A 21,125-nucleotide genomic window follows, 5' to 3' on the forward strand; every position below is an offset into this window, starting at 1 on the left:
AAAAAAAATGTCAAGACATGCTGCAGTGGCTGTGCAGGAATACTTATGCATGCTCAGAAGAAAGTTCAGCTTTTCTGAGGTCTTAGAGAGTTTTTCAATCTTGGCCCAGTGGGATGACATCACCCACCTGGGTGGCTAATTGTCCTGCTTGTCCACAGTTAAAGTGACGTTCACTTTTAAATTCAGGAGTTCAGAGCTTTAATTTTTGCTGAATAAGCTAGGATGGCTATTTCTGGTCCTAGTAACACAGCAAGACAATATGCAATGAGTAATCTCTTTCCTGATTTAGTCTCTGCTTATCTGATCTCAGGATCACACTGGAGATTTTTTAGGCAGTAATCATAAACCACAGACTCTCAGCATTTCTGCTTCCCTCGGATGTCTCTCCTGCACCTTCTAACAGGAAAAATGCTAGCATAAGGCTATTACTGTTGGCCAAAAATGGTCCAGACAGCCCTGTCCGGAATTCCATGTGCCATGTCCAGTTGAGTACAAAGTATGGTGTCGCAGCTCCTCAACTTCCTAGTTTAGCTACCCTCCCACCCCTACCCTGGGTGACACCATAACACCTTTTATAAAATACATGGAAAGTAGGTAGATACTGAATGCTGAAAGATTATTTTGAAAAAAAGTTATATCTTCATGAAAGAGAGAAGTTTCACACCACACAAATATTTTTACACTCTTGTTTTTAAACAGAAAAAAAAACAAACAAAAAACCAACTCATATGTAAACAGCAAATTTGTAGACGTTACCTATATGGTGCGACCTGAAGAGGCTCCAGTACTGATTCTTACCTTCATCGACAGCCTGCATGAGGCACTCATACGTGGTCTGCACTAGCTTCTTTGCTCCTTCATCCACTTCTCCCACATAGAAGGTCTCATTCAGATCCCCGTGGTACCCATTGCGATAAACAGTAATGTCCACTGCAAAGGACAAGAAAGAGAGCAACCTGCATTTAGGGAGCCAGGTTCTGTGTAAACTAACAAGAGGGCCCCAGGTGACATTCACGGGCTGCATGAGCTCTATTGCTTAAAGAGTCGATGAAATAGGACATCTGAAAGTCTCTAGGTAAGATCATTTTGGTATTAATATTTCTTGCCACCAACTCAGGTGTGTCTTGCATGTCTTTTAGACTGTCGCTTTTTACCCTTTTCTAAAGAAAATTTGAATGGCTTGGTGTGTCACACAATAGATATTTTTTTGTAAACACAGTACAGCAGGAAATATATGCATATCAAAGCAAGAGACCAGGCCATAGCTCAACAGAAACCAATTCAAGTGCTTCAGTCTAAAAAAAAAAAAATAAAAAAATTTAAAAACATTTTGGCACAGGACTCCCCTTCCCCCCCCCCCCCCCCCCCTTCATCCCCAGCCTGATTCGAGCCAAGGAGCAAAAAGACTGGAGCGGGGACTCAAACCAGTCTGCAAATACTTATGCATTACAGCTGTAAACATCAGACAGTTGTTTTACCATGACTAACCCTGACAGTGCCTCTTCCACACAGAGCTTTCCATTGGGCTAGAGCAACACAGGAGGCCCAGGGGAGGAAAATTAACTCCATCTGTTCGGCTCTGCTCACACAGCGGACCTGCCACACATGGAGGAACTACTACAGAGGAATTCTGCTGTACAAGCCAGAAATCATAAAATATCTGCTGCAACAAGCATAAAAAGTTAACTCGAGCATTGTTCCCATAGGCCTGGAATGGGAGAAAATGCTTTGGTTAAACCTGGTCTTAACTGTTTGCTGCTACAATATTTCCACCACATTTGTTGGACTGTCTTCTAAGCTGAACACTATGAGGTCAATATTCAGTGAGGCAGAAGCAGATAAAGTATCCAGGTAAAGTTACCTGCATAATTTTAAACTGAATATTCAGCAGAACTTAGCTGGGTAGGTTTTCTGCTGAATTCCTGGCTGTAAGTATCAGAGGGCATTAGGCCTGCTATTTGTGTGCACTGATTAGTCAGCACAAATTTAACCAGATAGCACTAGATATGGCATTATCTGGTTAGACTTTTCAGTTCGCCCTCACCATACCTTCCAGGCCCATCCCCTTTTTGGTCTGGGTAATCGTGTGCACAAAAATTGAACGCACATTACGTTACTCAGACAAAGGGGGGAAGGGGGGGCAATTTATAAAGGGGAAGACTCATACGGGTAAGCGCCAATTTTAGTCTCATAAGTCTTCTAAATATTGGCCTCTATATCATTCAACCAGATCTCACGCTGCAGTGTTTGCTAGCGCTACAACGAAGTTATATCGGTGTGCACAACATTCTCTGTATTCGTAATTTACTTTCCTCGGTATACATGTATTCTTTTGTACTGGATTGTGTTCCAGTAGCCCTGATGTTAAATTCTATGCCACGCTACGCAGAAGAGCATGTCGTTACAGTAATCTGAGTTGCACGAGCCAATTTACTGAGTAACTGTTATGATGGGGAGGGGGGGAGGGGGGGGATTTAAAAAATGACCTGTATAGTTACAAAAGCCACAGATGCTTCCCCTTCCCTCTGGGCCTTTGCACTGGTTTTCCAAGGGAAAAATGCCTGCGGAGAACTGCAGCTGCTTTTTCTCTTCCAAACTCTGCACATAGGTTTTGAAAATGCTACCTTGGCACGGCATTTTCCTTCCCTCGGCTGACCCCTGCCTCTGAGCTCACCTGCTTTCTCCCCTGGACATGCACCTTGTTGATCCCCCACACGTACTTTTCACCCGGGTAAATAGCTTTTCAAAATTGCCCTCCCAGATGTCCTATCTTGCAGCGTATGTACAAAGAATAGAGAAGGGAGTCTGCACAGAGCTGCTGGAGAAAAAAAAATGGATTTTTTTTTTTTAAAGCATGAAAAAAGTGAACACAGCCTGCTACATAGAATAGAGGGGCATTTAAAGAGAGACACTGCTTCTATCTTGCTTCCAAAGGGATGCGGATACTTCCTAGGAGCAATAACCCCCATGTTTCAAGTTATAAAGTTCAAGAGTTTGGAAAGCTGTTCCCTCAGTCTCACCTACTTTAAACAAACACATGCACTGCAGGAAAGGGATTTGGGCTAGTTATCAGAATCGGGAGAAGATCAATTCTTAAGGTCCTCTCTCCGTGTGACCCTGGGCATAATCACCGACAGCGGGGGGGAGGGTAAAGGGGAATGGGACCTGGAGTCAGATGGCAGGCAATGCTGGGCCCCCACTTGTACGGTGCAGGCAACTGATGCACAGACATTAAGGAAAAAAAAGCAAAGGAAAGCTTCTACAGCCCAAGTCTAAAAGCAAAGTACGTTCAAGCAGCGTTTGTCTGAATTATCAAAAAGGCTGCTCACCTTGAAAAAATGTCGCTAGCAGTAATTTTGTTATGGGTTTGACAGTCGTTTGGTCTGGATTGTAAATATTACTGACCCTTAACATGGGAGTAACCTGCACAGAGCGGCAGTTATACCATAAGAAAATTGCTGGGCAGACTGGATGGACCATTTGGTCTTTTTCTGTCTTCATTACTATGTTTCTAGCTCCCTGTGCTTGGGCAGAAGTAAACAGTAAACATCATCCTTCCCTTTCCCAGGTGCCAGAGATCTGCTGCCTGCCCCATCCACTCCTGGAGTGGCTGCATGCTTGCTTCTGCAGAGCTGAGATACTGCTAATTTGGGGTCATGCGCTGTAACAGTACATCGCACTATGAGCGTTGCAGTATGGACAGTACTAAGAAGGTACGATTTAGCCATTGAAAGCAAATCACATTTTTCTATTTTAATGCCAAAATAATTATAATTTCTCTTCAAATTGAGAGAACTATGTACACAGTTGCATTGCTTTCCACTTTTCAAGTCAAAGAAAAGGTTTCGCCTATAGTTTTGACTGCACCAGAAGCGAGTTCTGATCCATGGGTTTTTTGGGAATGTGGTGTGTCTTCCAGGAAGAAGAACAAATCTCTTACTCTGGGTGTTCTGCCTTTTTTAGGTTATGGTAAAGACCATGAAAACACTTCTGGGTGTCAGAATGATAGGTTCATCTGTTTCTGTGACATACATTTTGCTTTTATAGCAGGAGAAGCTCATTTAAACAAATAATCTAAAGAGACTGATGTTCACAAATTGTTTTGCCCTACCAAGAATGAGCCCAAGAAGATAAGCTAGGCTTTGCTAGGTTTCTGAACTGTGGTACAACGGAGTCCTGTCTATGGGAGGTACTGCAGCAACCTTTGCTGTTAAATACGCACCCAATCACTTACTGCTTTGTGTCCTCCCTCTCCTCCCCCCTCCGATTAATGTATTTGGTGACGTATAGAACAGACTCTCAACAACAGATCTTACACAGAAAGGACCTTTCAGCAGAAAGCAGCATAAGAAGGGGTGGGGGATGGACGGAGAGAGGGTGGTGCTGTCTGGCTGCGGTGCCTCATACCGTTGACAATGTCGCCCTCTTGCAAAGGTCGCCTGTCCGGGATCCCATGGCAGATCACTTCGTTCACCGACGTGCAGCAGGATTTGGGGAAGTTATAATAGTTCAAAGGGGAGGGGTAGCAGTTTCTGGATATGCAAGCCTGTGACAGATAGGAGACATGTTTAAATTAAAGTTTTGTTTAAAATAAACGGGGAAAAAAAAAACAAAAAAAAACCAGAAGCATACGACATGTGAGCCTCATTCAGTATAGCCTTTATACAGTTCCTGTCCTGTTTGGTTGGTCCATTGCGCAGGGACACAATGAGACCAACAGTCCCACATGACCATAAAAAACAAAATTTATAAAAAAAAAAAAAAATTAAAAAAAAAAAATCAGAATTTGGGGGGTGCAAATCCCACTGGTTCTCTTCCTTTACTGCGGCAAGGGCGGGTTCTCCTACTTTGCAAAACTATTATTTTACCATCAGTACAAGACACTGTACTAGCTGCCAAAGCAGGTTGGAGACAGCTAGGCACTTCCTTCCCACTCCGTGAGGTTCTACCTGTGTGCACTAGCACACCCTGCACGAAGGGGGAGGGGGAAATGGGAATGCTTAAGCAAAGCAAGTCTAGCTGCCTTACCACAACCAACATAGCTCATTCGACTAGAGTTTCCAAAAAGAGATGCATTAATAAGCCTGTGCAGACTCTGGCTGTGCTTCTTTCCCACATAATCTGCACTTATCACAATAAATATCCTGCCAAGCTTCAGCTGAACATGCGGCTTCCCGGCAAACATTCCAGGTGAGCACACCCGGTCTGACCTTTGAGCAGGGTGCAGTGTGAACGGCTGCAGGTGACACAGCTTATCCAAATACGACACCCTTCTATAAAAGGATTCCAAGTGCTCCTTTCCAAAAAGATTTCAAAGCAGGTGTGTAAAACTATGCAGGCCTGAAACAAGAGTTTCTCTTTAAGAAAAGATTTTTTTCTTGGGCCCGGACCAACAACTTTCAGCCATTACACACAAACATCTGACGGCGCAGCACGTGAGAGCAAATGTGGCAAGGTTGGGGAAGTCTGCTATCAGCTGAAGCAGTTCAAAGAATTCTGAGACTAAATTTCAAATCCTGCTCTCCTGCTGACCTTCTAAAAGGTCCTGGGCATGACTCTTCATTTCGCTTTGCAAAGGATGCTGTTAATACTATGGCTTTTTTTTTTTTTTAACCCATCTTCACCCATTTGGAAGACTCTGCATAATCAACCACCCACATGGTCTAGAAGTCCTTAATGATTTAGTAACAAGCAAACAAGCATGTTTCATACAACCAGATTTCTTTTGTCAATCTGAAATCCAAGCAAATTTTCCTTTTTTTCATTTATTGTTCTTCACCAGCAATGCCAGTTGAAATAATTATTTCCTTTATAACTACCGCCAAGCTACTAACACATGGGCCATTATTTATATAGAAGCTTCCGTATGGACCCCTACATGCTTTAAGAAACCTGGACCATCAAGGCAAGGAAGTGCTGTGTCAGGCCATCCAATGGTCTCCTGTGGCTCTCAAGGTGCTCAGTGTGCTCTGGGGTAACCAGTGGCAACATACTAACTTCTCCTGACAACATCCACACTCCCTAAGGAGTCTCACCTGAGATCTCTGTAAAAAAGGGGGACTGACAGTATGCAGGAGTGCAAGAAAGGTAAGGTAAAAAAACGTGCAACAGGCATGGTCATTGTTAAAAAATACCATCCTAGAAGCACAGTCCAGATGTATTTAACACATTAAAAAAAGGTGGAAAGGCGGCAAAAACAATTACCGGCATAGTTAAAAAGTGAAGTGAAAGAGGCTATTTTAGCCAAAAGATCTTCATTCAAAAATTCGAAGAAGGATCAATCAGAAGAAAAAACAGGTTAAAGCATAAGCATTGGCAAGTTAAATGTAAGACACTGATAAGACAGGCTAAGAGAGAATTTGAAAAGAAGTTGGCCATAGAGGCAAAAACTTTTTTTAAAATATATCTGAAGCAGAAAGCCTGCGAGGGAATCAGTTGGACCATTGGATGATCAAGGGGTTAAAGGGGCACTTAGAAAAGATAAGGCCACTGCGGAAAGGTTAAACGATTTCTTAGCTTCGTGTTCAGTAAAGAGGATATTGGAGAGATACCGATTCGGGAGAAGGTTTTCATGAGTGGTGATTCAGATCAACTGAACCAAATCACGGTGAACCTGGAAGATTGTAGTAGGCCTGACTGACAAACTGAAGAGTAGTAAATCACCTGGACCAGATGGTATACACCCCAGGGTTCTGAAAGAACTAAAATGGAGGAATTACTTACCTGATAATTTTCTTTTACTTAGTGTAGACAGATGGACTCAAGATCAATGGGTTATGCTTCCCTGCCAGCAGATGGAGACGGAGGCAGGTTTCAAAGCTGATGTCAGCCTACATACACCCCTGCAGTGACTTCAGCCCTTCAGTATTCTCTTCAAAAGCTACCGAGGACATACTATTGAAAAAACTTGATTAAAAACAGATAACCGTAACTGTACCCAACCAACCAAACACTGAACCCCAGTATAATTATAGATGCCCTGATCTAGGAACTGGATGACGATTTACCCATAATCTCTTGGAATCTATATTCACCCCATGGGCGAATCCTTGGCACTGTTCTTGGGCAGCCATGGGCGGGATGCTGAGTCCATCTGTCTACACTAAGGAAAACGAAATTATCAGGTAAGTAATTTCTCCATTTCCTAGCGTGTAGCCAGATGGACTCGGGACCAATGGGATGTACAAAAGCTACTCCCGATTGGGGCAGGAGCTTGCCCATGGTCTGGTTAACACTGCCTTTGCAAAGGCTGCATCCTCTCAGGCCTGAATGTCCAGGCGCTAGAACCTGGAGAAGGTGTGCAAGGAGGACCATGTCACTGCTCGGCAGATTTCAACGGGAGACAGCAATCTAGCTTCTGTCCATGAGACCACCTGAGCCCTAGTGGAATGAGCTTTAACCTGAAAATGGCTTTCCTGCCTCCACATAGGCTCCCATGACCACCTCCTTAATCCAGCGAGCTATGGTAGCTCTTGAAGCTGGCTCGCCCTGCTTCCTTCCACCGTGAAGGACAAACAAGCAGTCTGTCTTTCCGGCCAGTTTTGAAGTTTCCAGATACTGCACCAAAAGCCTACTGACATTCAAATGACAGATGAGGCCGTATTCTTCCACATCCTTGTGCTTTTCTAGGGATGGTAACAAAATGGACTGATTTAAATGAAAGTCCGAGACTACCTGAGGAACAGTTCCTGACACGTCAAGGCCTGTAGTTCAGAGATGCAACATGCCAAGCATATAGCCACCAGGAACACCGTTTTCAAGGTTAATAAATGCAAGGAAAGATTGCGCAGCGGCTGAAAGGAGGGCCTTGCCAAAAAATAAATAAATAAATAATAATACTACATCAAGATTCCACAAGGGAACCAGCCACCGAAGGGGTGGCCAGAGGTGCATCACCCCTTTCAGAAGATGGGCCACGTCCAGGTGAGCCGACAGGAGGATTCCGTGCACCTCACCCCTGAAACAGGAAAGAGCTGCTACCTGGACTTTCAAGATGTTAAGGGTCAAACCTTTATTCAGACTCTCCTGCAAAAATTCCAGAATTAGTGGGATTTTTGACTGTCTGAGGGGAAATACTGTGTGTTCCTCGCACCAGGCCTCAAATGCTCTTCAGACCCACACATACGCTAGGGACATAAACTTACATGCACGGAGTAAGGTGGCAATTACTTCCGCCTAATATCTTCACTTCATCAGATGAGCCTTCTCAAGGGCCAGACTGTAAGACAGGATAGAGTCAGATCCTCGTGAAAGACCGGTCCCTGCTGCAGCAGGTCCCTGTATGGTGGGAGGCACAGGGGGTCGCCACATGTCCGCATACCACAGACACCTGGGCCAATCTGGAGATACTAGTAGGACTAATCCCCTGTGGTGCTCGATTCTGCAAATGACCCTGCCCAGCAGGGACCACAGAGGGAAGGTGTATAGCAACACCTCTTCCAGCCAGGTCTGAACAAGAACGTCAATCCCCAGTCACAGAAGAGATCAGTGGACCCCGAAGAGATTGCGTTGTGAGATGCGGCCAGCAGGTCAATGGACGGGAGACCCCCAGTGATCTACTACCAGCTGAAAGGCTTTGGCCAACAAGGCCCACTCACCTGGATCCAGTCTCTCTCTGCTTAGAAAGTCTGCTCTGACCTTGTCTTTTCCTGCGATGTGGAAAGCTGAGTTCATCTGTAGATGTATTTCCGCCCATTCCATAAGGAGGTCTATCCTGGATGGCTTCCAGTACTGGAAAGTAGCAAGAAGCTTTCCATAGGGAAATCAGAATGGGATTCTTCTTGGGTTCTGTCAGAGTCTGCCCTAGAGACTCCCAGTATTTTCAGGGGCTGGGAAACAGGGGCTGGCAATTCATCGCTATCGAAAAACCGTAACATGGTCCGATACGGTTCTAAACCAGGAGAAATTTCCCCTTCTTCCAAGGAATCTATATCCTCCTGTTCGTCCATGCAGTCCGGGTCCCTGCCAGGGATACCCTTGGTGAGGGGAGGCATGCCTCGAGGTCTGCCGACAGGACTGGGAGAGTTTACCAGCTCAGGTTCCGTCCGGACAGGGGCAAGTGAGGTAGCAGACTGCATCTGTACACAGGCTTGAAGGCCTTGAAAAAATTCCACCCAAGAGAAGGCAGTCAGGTCCATGCCTAGCCCAGGAGATACTGGGGTAGGTGTCACTGAACTTCTCTCTCCCATGGATGACTCAGTCCCAGGATTACTCCGATCCAGGGTACTTCCAGCTAAGGCTGTGGTTGACATCCTCTGAATGGGAGGAGCTGGGCGTAGCGAAGTCCGAGGAGGCCAACTCTCCCTGTGCTTCCTCACAATGCTGACATAAGCAAGAATCCAGGTCAGACTGTGCAGCCATAATATGACAAGCAGCGCAGAAAGGCACTTATGCTTCTTTGCTGCCGGAGCCACTGGTGACGGTAACCGTGTTCAGTTGGCTTGCGCTTAAAATTTTAGGTGCACAAATTTCAGGCGCCTACGTGTGCCTTGGTAAGGTGCACGCATAGCCTATGTGCTCGGCTTTACTTGAATTGTGCCTTTAGTAATTTGTGTGCGTATGTACATGCGCGATGTTATGCACACAGTACATGTGCGGCGTTATGCGCACGGCATGTGCGCAGAGCCAACATGCATTGCACGTACCAATGCTCTATGGAGGGCACAAAGACACGCGCAAGATGGAACCGCCGCAGCCTACCAGGTGGTGAGCTGACCAAGCCTAGAGTGGGGCCTAGTTCACCAGGGGGCTGCTCAACCCGCTCCGAAGCGGGTTGAGCAGGAATGAAGCTGATAAAGCAGGCCGAGCGAGAAGACCGGAAAAAGTCTTCCCGAAACCTCTCCAGCACTTACCGGCTGAGTATAGAGATGGTCTCTGCTGCGGGGGGAGAAAGCTTTGGCTATCATTGCTGTGCTCTGCTTTCTGCACCCACTGCGTTTCAGCTGCTTCAGCAGCAAAGTCCACGCTGGGAACCGGCTACCGGATCAAGGCACTCATCTGAGGGACCTCGGAAATCACCTCCTTTAGGTATCACCACAGGAGAGCAGGGCTCAATCTTTTCTCCAATTTAAAAGTAGAATTTATTTTTCTTACAAAATGTACAGCGATCCCCATAGGGAAAGCACATCTTTTATCTGCTGGAAACGGAGAAATACGGAAGGGCTGAGGTCATTGCAGGGGTATATGCAAGGTGACATCAGCTTTGAAACCTGACCCAGTCTCCATCTGCTGGCAGGGGAGCATAACCCATTGGGTCCTGAGTCCATCTAGCTACATGCTAGGAAAAATGAAATTTCATACCTATTTCAATTAATTTGTAACCTATCATTAAAATCATCTGATATACCTGAAGATTGGAAGATGGCCAATGTAACCCTGATATTTAAAAAGGGATCCAGGGGTGACAAGGGAAACTATAGACTGGTGAGCCTGACTTCAGTGCTGGAAGAAATCGTGGAAACTGTTATAAAGAATAAAATCACAAAAAACATTTAGACAGACATGATTTGATAGGACATAGCCAGCATGGATTTACCCAAGGGAAGTCTTGCTTCACAAATCTACATTTTTTTGAAGGAGTGAATAAACATGTGGAGAAAGGTGAACCGGTAGATGTGGTGAATTTGGATTTTCAAAAGGCATTCGATAAAGTCCCACATGAGAGGCTTTTCAGAAAACTAAAAAGTCTTGGGATAGGAGGTGATGTCCTTGGTGGACTGCAAGTTGGTTAAAAGACAGGAAGCAGAGAGAAGGTTAAAATGGACTGTTTTCCCAGTGGAAAAAGGTAAACAATGGAGTGCCTCAGGGATCTATACTTGGACTGGTGCTTTTTAATATATTTATAAATGATCTGGAAAGGGACACAAGGAGTGAGGTGAAATTTGTGGATGACACAAAATTATATAGATTAGTTAAATCTCAAGTGGATTGTGATGAATTGCAGGAGGACTGGAAGACTGGGCTTCCAAATGGAAGATGAAATTTAATGTGGACAAATTGCAAAGTGATGTATAGTTACACAATGCTAGATTCTATCTTAGAAGTTACCACCCAGGAAAGAGATCTAGATGTCAGAGGATAATACATTGAAATCATCGGCCCAGTGTACTGCAGCGGTCAAAAAAGCAAACAGAATGTTAGGAATTATTAGGAAGGGAATGACAAATAAAAGGAGGATCTCATAATGCCTCTATATCGCTCCATGGTGAGACTGCACCTTGAACACTGTGTGCAATTCTGGTCACCGCATCTTAAAAAAGATAAAGCTGCTCTGGAGAAAGTGCAGAGAAGGGCAACCAAAATAAGGGGCATGGAACAGCTCCCCTATGAGGAAAGGCTAAAGAAGTTAGAGCTGTTCAGTTTGGAGAAGAGATGACTGAGGGGGGGGACATGATAGCGTCTAAAAATAATGAAAGGACATGAACAAGTTAATAATCTAAATCGGTTATTTACTCTCTCAATTAATAGAAGGACCAGGGGGGCACTCCATGAAGTTAGCAAGTAGCTCATTTAAAACAAATTGAAGAAAATTCTTTTTCACTCAGCGTATAGTTAAGCTCTGGAATTCATTGCTAGAGGATGTGGTTACAGCAGTTAGTGTAACTGGGTTTAAAAAAGGTTTGGATAAGTTCCTAGAGGATAAATCCATAAACTATTACGGTAATTAATAAGCAATAGTAGCTTGTGATGTATCTGTTTGGGTACTTGCCAGGTACTTGTGACTTGGATTGGCCACTGTTGGAAAGAGGATACTGAGATGGATGGACCCTTGGTCTGACCCAGTATGGCATATCTTATGTAAGAAGGGTTTCTGCTGCAGGAAGCAACAGAAGGAAAACCTTTGCAGCAGTTGAGGTGCTGCATCAATACACGGGCAGGACGGCACACCAAAAGCACAGTGAGCCACTGGCAGCAGGGTCTTACCAAGTGCACAGCATGGTCTATTTCTTCAGTAGTTACACCAGCTCGAACCATCATAGCAGCAACATCCAAGACTTCTCTAGCAAGCTGGAAAGGAAGAATTACACAGAGATGATGACATGGAAAGCCTGAAACCAGCGCAAGCCTTAGCAAAAGGAAAAGTGTGTTCCTTTCTAACCTCCCTTTTCTTTTTGCTTAGGGGTTAGGGACAAGGGGTTAGAGTAGTAAAAGGGGAAAAAAAAAGCTGGGGAACACAAGCATTTTTACCAGCTGTGGGAATCAGATTGGAGAACTAATTAATAAAGGTAAAAATAGCAGGTTTATTGACAGCCCAAATCCTGAGCAGAATTTACATTCTTGCTCCCCCCCCCCCCCCCTCCCTTTTTTTTTTAAGCACAGTTAAAACTTCAGATCATTATTGCCTCTCTACTTCCCACCCCCTCTCCATCTAATCCAGATTTTGGAGAAACGATTTTGCAAGCCTGAAGCAACTCCTCAGTCCACCGCCTCTGGGAGGGAGACGGCATCAGTGCAAGATGTGGAAAGACAGTCACCCAAACGTATAAACTGGGCCACTGGGTCCATAGGACAACTCCTTCCCTTAACGTGACAAGAGCAGAGATATCCTAAGGCAGCACTATTACAAATCAGGTCAATCAGATAACCAACTTTCAGTCTTTACAGGCCTGGACATGTTAAAACGCTGGTTGTGCAAATGCAGTACTGGTGGTCATGATGAGGGGAGGACAGCGAGGCTAAATTCTCTAATTTCATGGGATTTTGAAGTGCAAGCATATTTATTACAAAATATAAACTTACCCTACACACCAATCGCATCCCTTCTATATCTTCACCAGAAAGGATCTTTATCTGAGAAGTGCCTTTAAGAGCCTGCTCAGATTCAGACATACCTGTAAACATTAAATTTAAAAAAAAAAAAAAAAAAATTCAGTCTCACAATTCTGTTTTTAAGGTGCACTTTTTGAATGTAGGTACAACTTTTGCAGTTTAGGACAGATTTTTAAAATAAGCTTCTGTGGTTGAGTTGTACATTCACTGCTTTCTCTTGTCTTCCCTTCCATCACCCCAAATTGTCTCACCACTATCTTGTACAATCCATGACAGAGGAGGAGACAAAATTACCTTCCCCAGATAAAATCCTGTAATACCCAGCACAAGAGACAGTTATACAACAGGGTTCAATAATGGAGAAAGACAGAAAGTCAAGTGTATCGATAGGGCAGACCATGGTGGGGATGTGCAGGACTGAGAGTGAATCAACCCAAGATAGAAGAGTTGTGTGTGTGGGGGGGGGGGTGTGTGGGGGGGGGGGGGGGTGTCACTTCCCACACCATTTGCCACTGTACTTGACGTCTCCACCACCCCAAGGGCAACAAACTTCTGGCCTCCCAGGGCAGGGCCCTCCATGAAAAAAACCAGAATTAAAACATAAAAAGGGAAAAATCCAGAAACTGCGGACAAATCAAATCATCGTGCAGTTTGAAACTTTATGGTTCAGTGACCTTGGAGAGAATCACACCTCCAGGGAACTTAAATATGACTCATAAATTGCCCCAATGGCTACATAATCTTATTTTAATCCTGAAAATAAATTAAGCTGCACCAACCATCCTAACAAAGATGGGTATATCCATATGGAGACATTAGCTCCATGGACAAACTTAGATGATAATCAAGAGCAGGCTAAACTGTGCAGCAGATAAGGAATTAAGGAAACCGTAATGACCTGAAGAAATCAGAAAATTCTACATGCTACTTGTGATCTTCTTCCAAATACAACTAAGTAATAATGCAGATATCCCAATGCAATCCAGCAATCTCAAGTGGAGCACCATTACCGTATTTCTTCGATTCTAAGCACATTTTTCCACCACATAAACATCTCTAAAAACAGGGTGCGTCTTAGAATTGCAGTTTTTTTTTCCAAATTTTTCCACGCTTTGCAGACTGCACCACACGTTTTGTTTTTATGCAGAAACCCCGCCTCCAAGTTTGACAGTTATCATTCCACTTCACTTTTGCTATTCCATTGTTCAAAAAAGTGGCTGCTTTCCAACTGTGGAGCCACTGTTATTTCATTATAGTGGAGCTTGCTCAGTGACAATTAGGAAGTCTTGGTTGTTTGAAACCACCTACATAAAAAGAGTTGAGTAATTGAATTTCTTTCATTTTGATCCCTCATTTCACATCAAACGTTGTCAAAAAGATTGCACTATGAAGCTGCATTGAAACGACGAGTTGTTGGGTATGCAGAAGAACATGGAAATAGAGCTGAGAGTCGACATTTTGACATTAGTCAAAATGTCATGCTACACCAATACCTCTTAATCCAGATGTAACCTCAGTTTTTGAAGTCTTCACTCCTATAGAAATAACCGCCAGTTCTTATTTACTTAACCCTATTCTGTAGACGTAAACTTTTCATGAAGACTGTAATCTGTAAACACCTGTATTTATTATAAGAATTTGTATTTACTATTTATATTTATTATTTAGCCATTAACATTGTTCTGTTACCACTTGGTACTATTTCTCTCCTTTACCTCAAACTCTAAGTTCCTACTAAGTTAGCCATGTTATTTATACCCAATTGTTGGATGTAATTGTATATTTGTTTAATTGTTCAATCTGTTTGATGTAATTTTCTGTTCCTTGTTCTGTGTAAACCGAAGTGGTATGCACAAGTGCATGAACTCCGGTATATAAAAGCCTTTAAATAAATAAAATAAATAAATAGTGAAGCAAATGTTCTTCGTTGGAGAAATGATCACAATTCTATATTCGCGTGGAAAGCAATAACCAAGTGCTTTACAGAGCCTAAGAAAGGAAGATTTCCACAAGTCGATGATATGTTTTGTAACGCAGACACCTGCAAAAGGATTACCCATCACTCGACAAGTCATGTAATTGAAAGCTATAGAAACCGCTAAGTCCCTCAAAATAGAGGAAACAATTTTTAAAAGGCAGCTGGGGCTGGAGTGACAAACTCATGCATCGTAGCGGGTTATCATTAAGATGCCGAACATCCATCTGTCAAAAAATTCCTGCAGACTTTGAACAAAATTTGATTAACTTTCAGTGACAGGTGATCAAATTAAGGGAAAAAAGAAAATAGGAGTTCAGTCAAATTGGAAATGCTGATGAAACACCAGTCTTCTTTGATATGTCTCAAAATTACACTGTTAACACTAAAGGTGCTAAAGAAATCAAGATTATAAGTTCTGGCTATGATAAACAGCGTATCACTGTGAAGTTATGCATTACCTCTGATGGTCGTAAGTTGCCACCATATTTAATTTTAAATTGAAAAACTATACTGAAGAATGAAATTTTCCTCAAAGATAATACTGTACGTGCACAAAAAAGTAGATGGATGATGGCAGAGCTTATGGAAGACTGGCTAAATGTTGTGTGGAACAGACGCCCTGGAAGTCTTTTTAACCCACCTAACATGCACTTGATGCATTTAGGGGCCATTTGTCTGACCAGGTGAAAACTAAATTTGTGCAAACACATGGTGACTTGGTCGTGATTCCTGCTGGCATGACTAGCCAACTACAGCCACTCACCATTTCAGTCAACAAACCATTTAAAGATGTTTTGAGAAAGGAATATGAATCCTGACTTAACTGACAACCTTCTGACACCTTCTGGAAAAATTAAGAAAGCACCGGCACCAAAATTGGCAGAATGGGTATCAACAGCTTGGAAGCTAATCCCAGAAAGAATAGTGGAGCACTCATTTTTAAAATGTTTGATCACCAACACTCTCAATGGCTCAGAAGCCAATATATTATGGGATAATGAAGATAAAGAGGTCTCAGAAGAATCTGACTCTGATGAATCTGTCTCATATATGGATTTGGAAGGATGCAATTAATAAAATACCTGTGGTAGAATTTTGTATTTTTGTTTTTGTGACATTGTTTACAATTAATGTGTTTCACTATTGTTTTTGCTGGTCAACTGAATTCTATTATAGTAAAAATATTTGTTAGATATATTTTAGAGTTTTATTTTATTCTTAGAAATATCATTCTAAAAATTCTATGAAATTCCTAAGAAATTTTAAAAGATTCTAGGAAATTTATTTTTTTCTTTAAGCAAACCTTTTTTAATTGTTGGTGGCACTGAAATTAGTGTGCATCTTACAATCGATGGAGTCTTACAATCGAAGAAATACGGTAGTTTTAAAAAGTAAACAGTATTAAATGCTGACAGTTCATCACCGTTGCTCCTTGTGTAGTGAGGCTCACACTCTTGTCATGTAAAGTGACATTTTGCCCTACATAACACAAGAAAACTCAGAAAGGCTGAAACGTGCCCTTGAGTTTTACAGCAAAAAAAAAAAAAAAATGAAATCCAGGAGAGAAAATATTTTATTGATTAGTTTTCTGCATAATGAGGGAAGCAGTATATATATACTGGACAAATGTAGTCACCCTCCCTGATAAGGCTCCAGCTGCCTGTGGGAAAAAAAAAATGTGTCACCTGCTCCTGGTACCGACACAGTCACCACACAAGTAGCATTCTCAGGGAGTTTCTGCATCAAGTTTTAAAGGGTATGGGGCTGTTAATTATTTGAAAACCAAAGTATAGAAGCAGCAGAACTATAATCTGACAAAATAAGATTCTTTAAAAAAAAAAAAAAAGTACATTTTCTCTTAGGTTTTTTGTTTTGTTTTTTTTTAATAAACACTTTCTTCGGCAACTTAAAACTGATGTTTGGATTGCTGTCCACAAATCCATGGAGCAGGATGCAGTCCATACACTACTGAAGCTGGAAACCAGGCGCGGGTTTCTGAGTCATGATGTACTGGCTCCTCCAGAAGGAACAGGTCCTCTCTTGCAATGCTTCTTTTGGGAAATAAATTGTAAGACTGGGTGATAAAAAGAAATCTCTCCAGATGAAAGCTTTCTATGTAGGGGGGGTGCTTAGTTTTATTGATTCCTATAATTATGCAAAGAGGACGTACTGTCCTGCATGCAGTGCAATATCAGTTCCACAGGATGGCTTCATTAACACGACTGGCTCCGGGTAGGCAGGACTCATTTTGCACAAATTATGAAGCTCGCATTCAGCACCTAAAACGTTCCTTCACTGCTGGAGTGGTGTCCCCAGGTTAACCCAGCCACTGCAGCAACAGCCCCTGGGTCAGGTACCGTCTTCTATGGTCTTGGGAGTTTTGTTAGCTTTATTTTCCTGTGATAATTTGTTATTTTTTTTTGGCATTCAGATTTACTTATCCTCCAAATTACTATAGGATTATATTTCTTGATACTGTCATTCTTTTGCTGTCTTCAACTTTGATGTAGCTCTACTGTGCTATAGAGCAGCTATTTACAGATGTTTACAGTTTAATTTTTTTTCACTATAGGCCTGTCTATTTACTGTTGCCTATTTAAAACTGTTTGTGAACGTACTGTGCAATATTTTATGGGAAGGATGGTCTAGAACAGGGGTGGGCAAGTCCGGTCTTTGAGGGCTGCAAATCAGTCAGGTTTTCAGGATACCCCTAATGAATATGCATGAAATAGATTTGCATACAACTGAGGCAGTGTGTATGCAGGTCTCTCTCATGCATATTCATTAAGGATATCCTGAAAACCCGACTGGTTTGCAGCCCTCGAGGACCGGAATTGCCCACCCCTGGTCTAGAAGCTTAAAAACAGATATGTAAAGCCTGAGTCTGACCAGTAGGAGTTGCCACTGTGTAAGGGGCTGGACTGCCCTGACCCCCAGGGGCTCTATACTATCCCCAGGACCAGCTGGCCCTAGGATCATAAGATGGGCTCAAATAAAACCCTCATTTAAACCATATGCAGAAAGACTCTCTCTTTCTACAGAGGTTATTCAAAATGGGCTTTTTGGAATCTCTGATATATTTTTTGGTGTGGATGGACAGTGGTTCTCTGCTGCATGTCATCTGGTAGCGTGCTTTTAGTTTAGCTTGTTAAAATGTATTTAATCGCTTAAGCCGAGGCATTAAGTGATGTACAAAATGACATTCATAAAATGTACAAAAAAAGACAAAAACAAGAAAGTACATCAATGACCAGCTGCATTAACAGTCAGAATAATGTCATGAGCCCACTATCACCTTGATACAGAGCACACTGTATAGAAGTTTAGGAGTAGGCCTATTTATGGAAAAAAGGCCTTTAACAAGGTTTTTGTACATTTAGTCTGGGGTAAGGATTCTGGAAGGAGTTCCATAGTGAAGGCGCTGCGACAGAGTATGCACAGCATCTAATCTCTACCAAAACGAGCATGCTTCATTAATGAAAAGTCTACCAAAACGAGCATGCTTCATTAATGAAAAGTCTACCAAAACGAGCATGCTTCATTAATGAAAAGTCACTGAGAGGATCTTGGAATTCCCGTTGGCTGGTAAATCTGCAATAAAGCATTGGTCCAAGGAAATGAAGTTGCATTGAGCAGTTTATGCACTATCATAGAAACTTTAGATTGAATCCTGTAATAAACAGGAAGCCAGCGGAGCGTGTATAATGCAGGGGTAATATGAGCCCTGTGAAACCTTTATTCAGTTCTGTTGGGATGAGGTCATTACTACTATAAATACAGTAATGGGATAGGTCTTCCTGCAGATCCTGTGGAGTCTACTTGAAAAAGTACTTGCTATGGCTAAGAGAAGAACTGCATTTAAAGAGAAGGTAGTGGGTGCTTCCTCTTCTAAAGAGGATGGGCCATCACACACAACTTAGTTTGAAAGAGACAGAGCTGGTAATTATATTTATTTTTACATATGGCTTTGCAGATTAACATTTTTAATTTAGACCACGTCTGGGTTTTTCCAGAACTATCCGTTTGCTTCCTGAACTCTGTGCCATCAGTAATATACTGTGAGTGAATTATATAAATCAGGAGATTATATAATCTGTTTTATTGGGGGGGTTTTGTTACACATTGTTCAGTATTATGAAAAATTTAATAAAAATGCATTTAGAAAAAAATCCCTAAAAATACATTAAAAAAAATCCCCAAACCTTCCAAATGGCAGCAAAAAGCACAAAACCAGCCACATTGATGAACACCAACCCCTTTCCCTCCCCCAAACAGACAGATAAAATCAACAATCTCTTAGACACCTTTTCTGCACCAGTGGACAAGACAAGCAGAGCCATTAAAGGTGTGGAACGTGATGTACCTAGAGGATGATCCGCGTAGTCCGGTTTGTGAATGTAGCTAGGCACTGGCCTCATTGGCATCTATGTGAAGCAAAATCAATAGTGGTTAGATTTTAACTGGAAGATCCAAAACAAATGAATTACAAATGCAAGAGCAAACAAAAGCAGAAAGAATTCAAGACTTTTTTTATTTTTTTTTAATGAGTTTCAATCATCCTGATAGTAATTTACAAAAAAAAACAAAAACACTCCATTAAGAAAACCAAAAAGTAAAAAAGTATTGAGAAGGGGTACATTTTCTTGTTTAATCTCTTTCCAGGTAGTGTGGGGCTAGGTAAAAGATTGCTAGACACATACCAGGAGCATTTTTCAAAGCCTATTTACCCAGGTACATTGGCATGGCTGAAAATTGCCTTCATCAATGCGGCTAAAAGTATGCACAGCTTTCCACATCTTGCGTATTTTCGGCCAGGTTAAAAAGAGGCACTCCTGGAGGTGCGTTCAGGTAAAGAGCGAGCACACAATGACAATGTCAACTGCATGCACTGATCTGCCACACACACACACAAACAGCAGGGGGGGCAAAGCACATGGGCGGTTTGCATACCCATGCCTCAAGGCGGGAAACTATTTCAAAGGGGCACTCGCCAGGTAATTTCCTTAGGGAGGACAATTCCATAACTCTTTGGCATAGCAGGGAAGTCTGCATACACGCTATGCTCGCAGTCTTTACCAAGGGCACTCAAGGTGAACTTATGTGCATAGGTTTGCTTTGAAAAACTGCGGGTAAACACATCACGTTACACCTCCTCTTCGCAAGGCGTGTCTTGCATGAGCACACAAAATCAAGAAGTACGCGTGGAAGCACAGACTCCGCTGTAACTTCAATTCTCTACCCCCCCCTCCCCCCAAAAAAAGAAGCCTCTGCTCAGTTTGTGCAAAAAGCATGTGCTAACATTTACATGAACAGAGCCCAGGCCAATTTTGGAACAGCCATTTATGCGCATAACACCAAGTTTTATGCGCGGAAATGGTTTTGAAAGTTACTCTCTTACAAGTCAACTGCAAGGTTTGCTTGTGCACTTACAGTCTGCTCAGAACTGCCCCCCTTCGAGTACCGGACTTTTAGAGTTGCATGGGCTGGGTGTTCTGAGTAGGGAGGACCTTCATCCCATCTTTGAGTCTTGGAATGTGGTGAATCATGACCTTCTTAGCTGAGGCTGCTATTTCAGCTTTGGTTGCTTCCCTACTCTTGGCAACAATCTTGCCTCCAAGCAGCCATGATACGGACACATTCTAGGAAACTGTGTGAGAGAGAAGTTGGCTTCTTGTGTTTTACACATTTAGTACGAATTCTCCAAGTTGTGATAAATTGTCACTGCTTTTTTTTGAACAGATCTCTCATCTCTGTAGCAGCTTTAGCTGTGATTCACTATGGTAATTTGAGATAGAAAACTTTAATGCATAGCAGAAATAAACCTGCATGTGTTTGGGCACTTCTGCCAATTCAGACTGCTAGCTAGATGTTCAATCATTTTTTATTGAAAAAATAAAAAGAAATAATCCAAAACTCAGTGTACATTGGAATCTGATGTACACCAAACAAAACAGTCAATTGACAATTTGTTTCTGATGATCATGCAGAGTATAGGAAGTATCATACAGAAATGAGAACTCCCATGATCAATGGTATTTACCAACAACACAAAAAAAAAAAAAAGAGATCCAATATACTTCTCCCTAACACAATAGATAACACATCCCTCCCTCCCTAACCCCCATGCACACCCCCAAATACAAATATAACGATTGCAGAATCAACAAATAAGCATAGTACTCCTTCATATATCGCCCCCTCCCCCCAAAAGATTTTTTGGGAAAACCTTTAACAGAGTTAAGAAGGATCCACACCAAGAGCTGTCATGTTCTATTAAGCCAAGCTACTCAACCGCTGAGGATTAAATGGCAAGCACGATGAGACAAAGTTTGAATGTTTTTCTCCCAAACTGACTAGAACAATCTCCAGCATTTAACTG

The 21,125-nt window shown here is 42.4% G+C and overlaps 1 protein-coding gene across 1 annotated transcript in view; it reads right to left on the bottom strand.

Moving 5' to 3' along the window:
* METAP1 (methionyl aminopeptidase 1) overlaps window positions 1-21,125 on the bottom strand; it is a 129,470-nt gene that overhangs the window by 32,261 nt on the left and 76,084 nt on the right. The window contains exons 4-8 of the mRNA XM_029597407.1: window positions 19,110-19,170; window positions 12,739-12,830; window positions 11,923-12,006; window positions 4,408-4,546; window positions 799-930 (exon numbers count right to left, since the gene is read on the bottom strand). Of these exons, the coding sequence (XP_029453267.1) occupies window positions 799-930; window positions 4,408-4,546; window positions 11,923-12,006; window positions 12,739-12,830; window positions 19,110-19,170 (508 nt within the window). The remainder of the gene's footprint in view (window positions 1-798; window positions 931-4,407; window positions 4,547-11,922; window positions 12,007-12,738; window positions 12,831-19,109; window positions 19,171-21,125) is intronic.

The sequence above is a fragment of the Rhinatrema bivittatum genome, chromosome 1 (assembly GCF_901001135.1).
Source record: "Rhinatrema bivittatum chromosome 1, aRhiBiv1.1, whole genome shotgun sequence".
NCBI classification, from domain to species: domain Eukaryota; kingdom Metazoa; phylum Chordata; class Amphibia; order Gymnophiona; family Rhinatrematidae; genus Rhinatrema; species Rhinatrema bivittatum.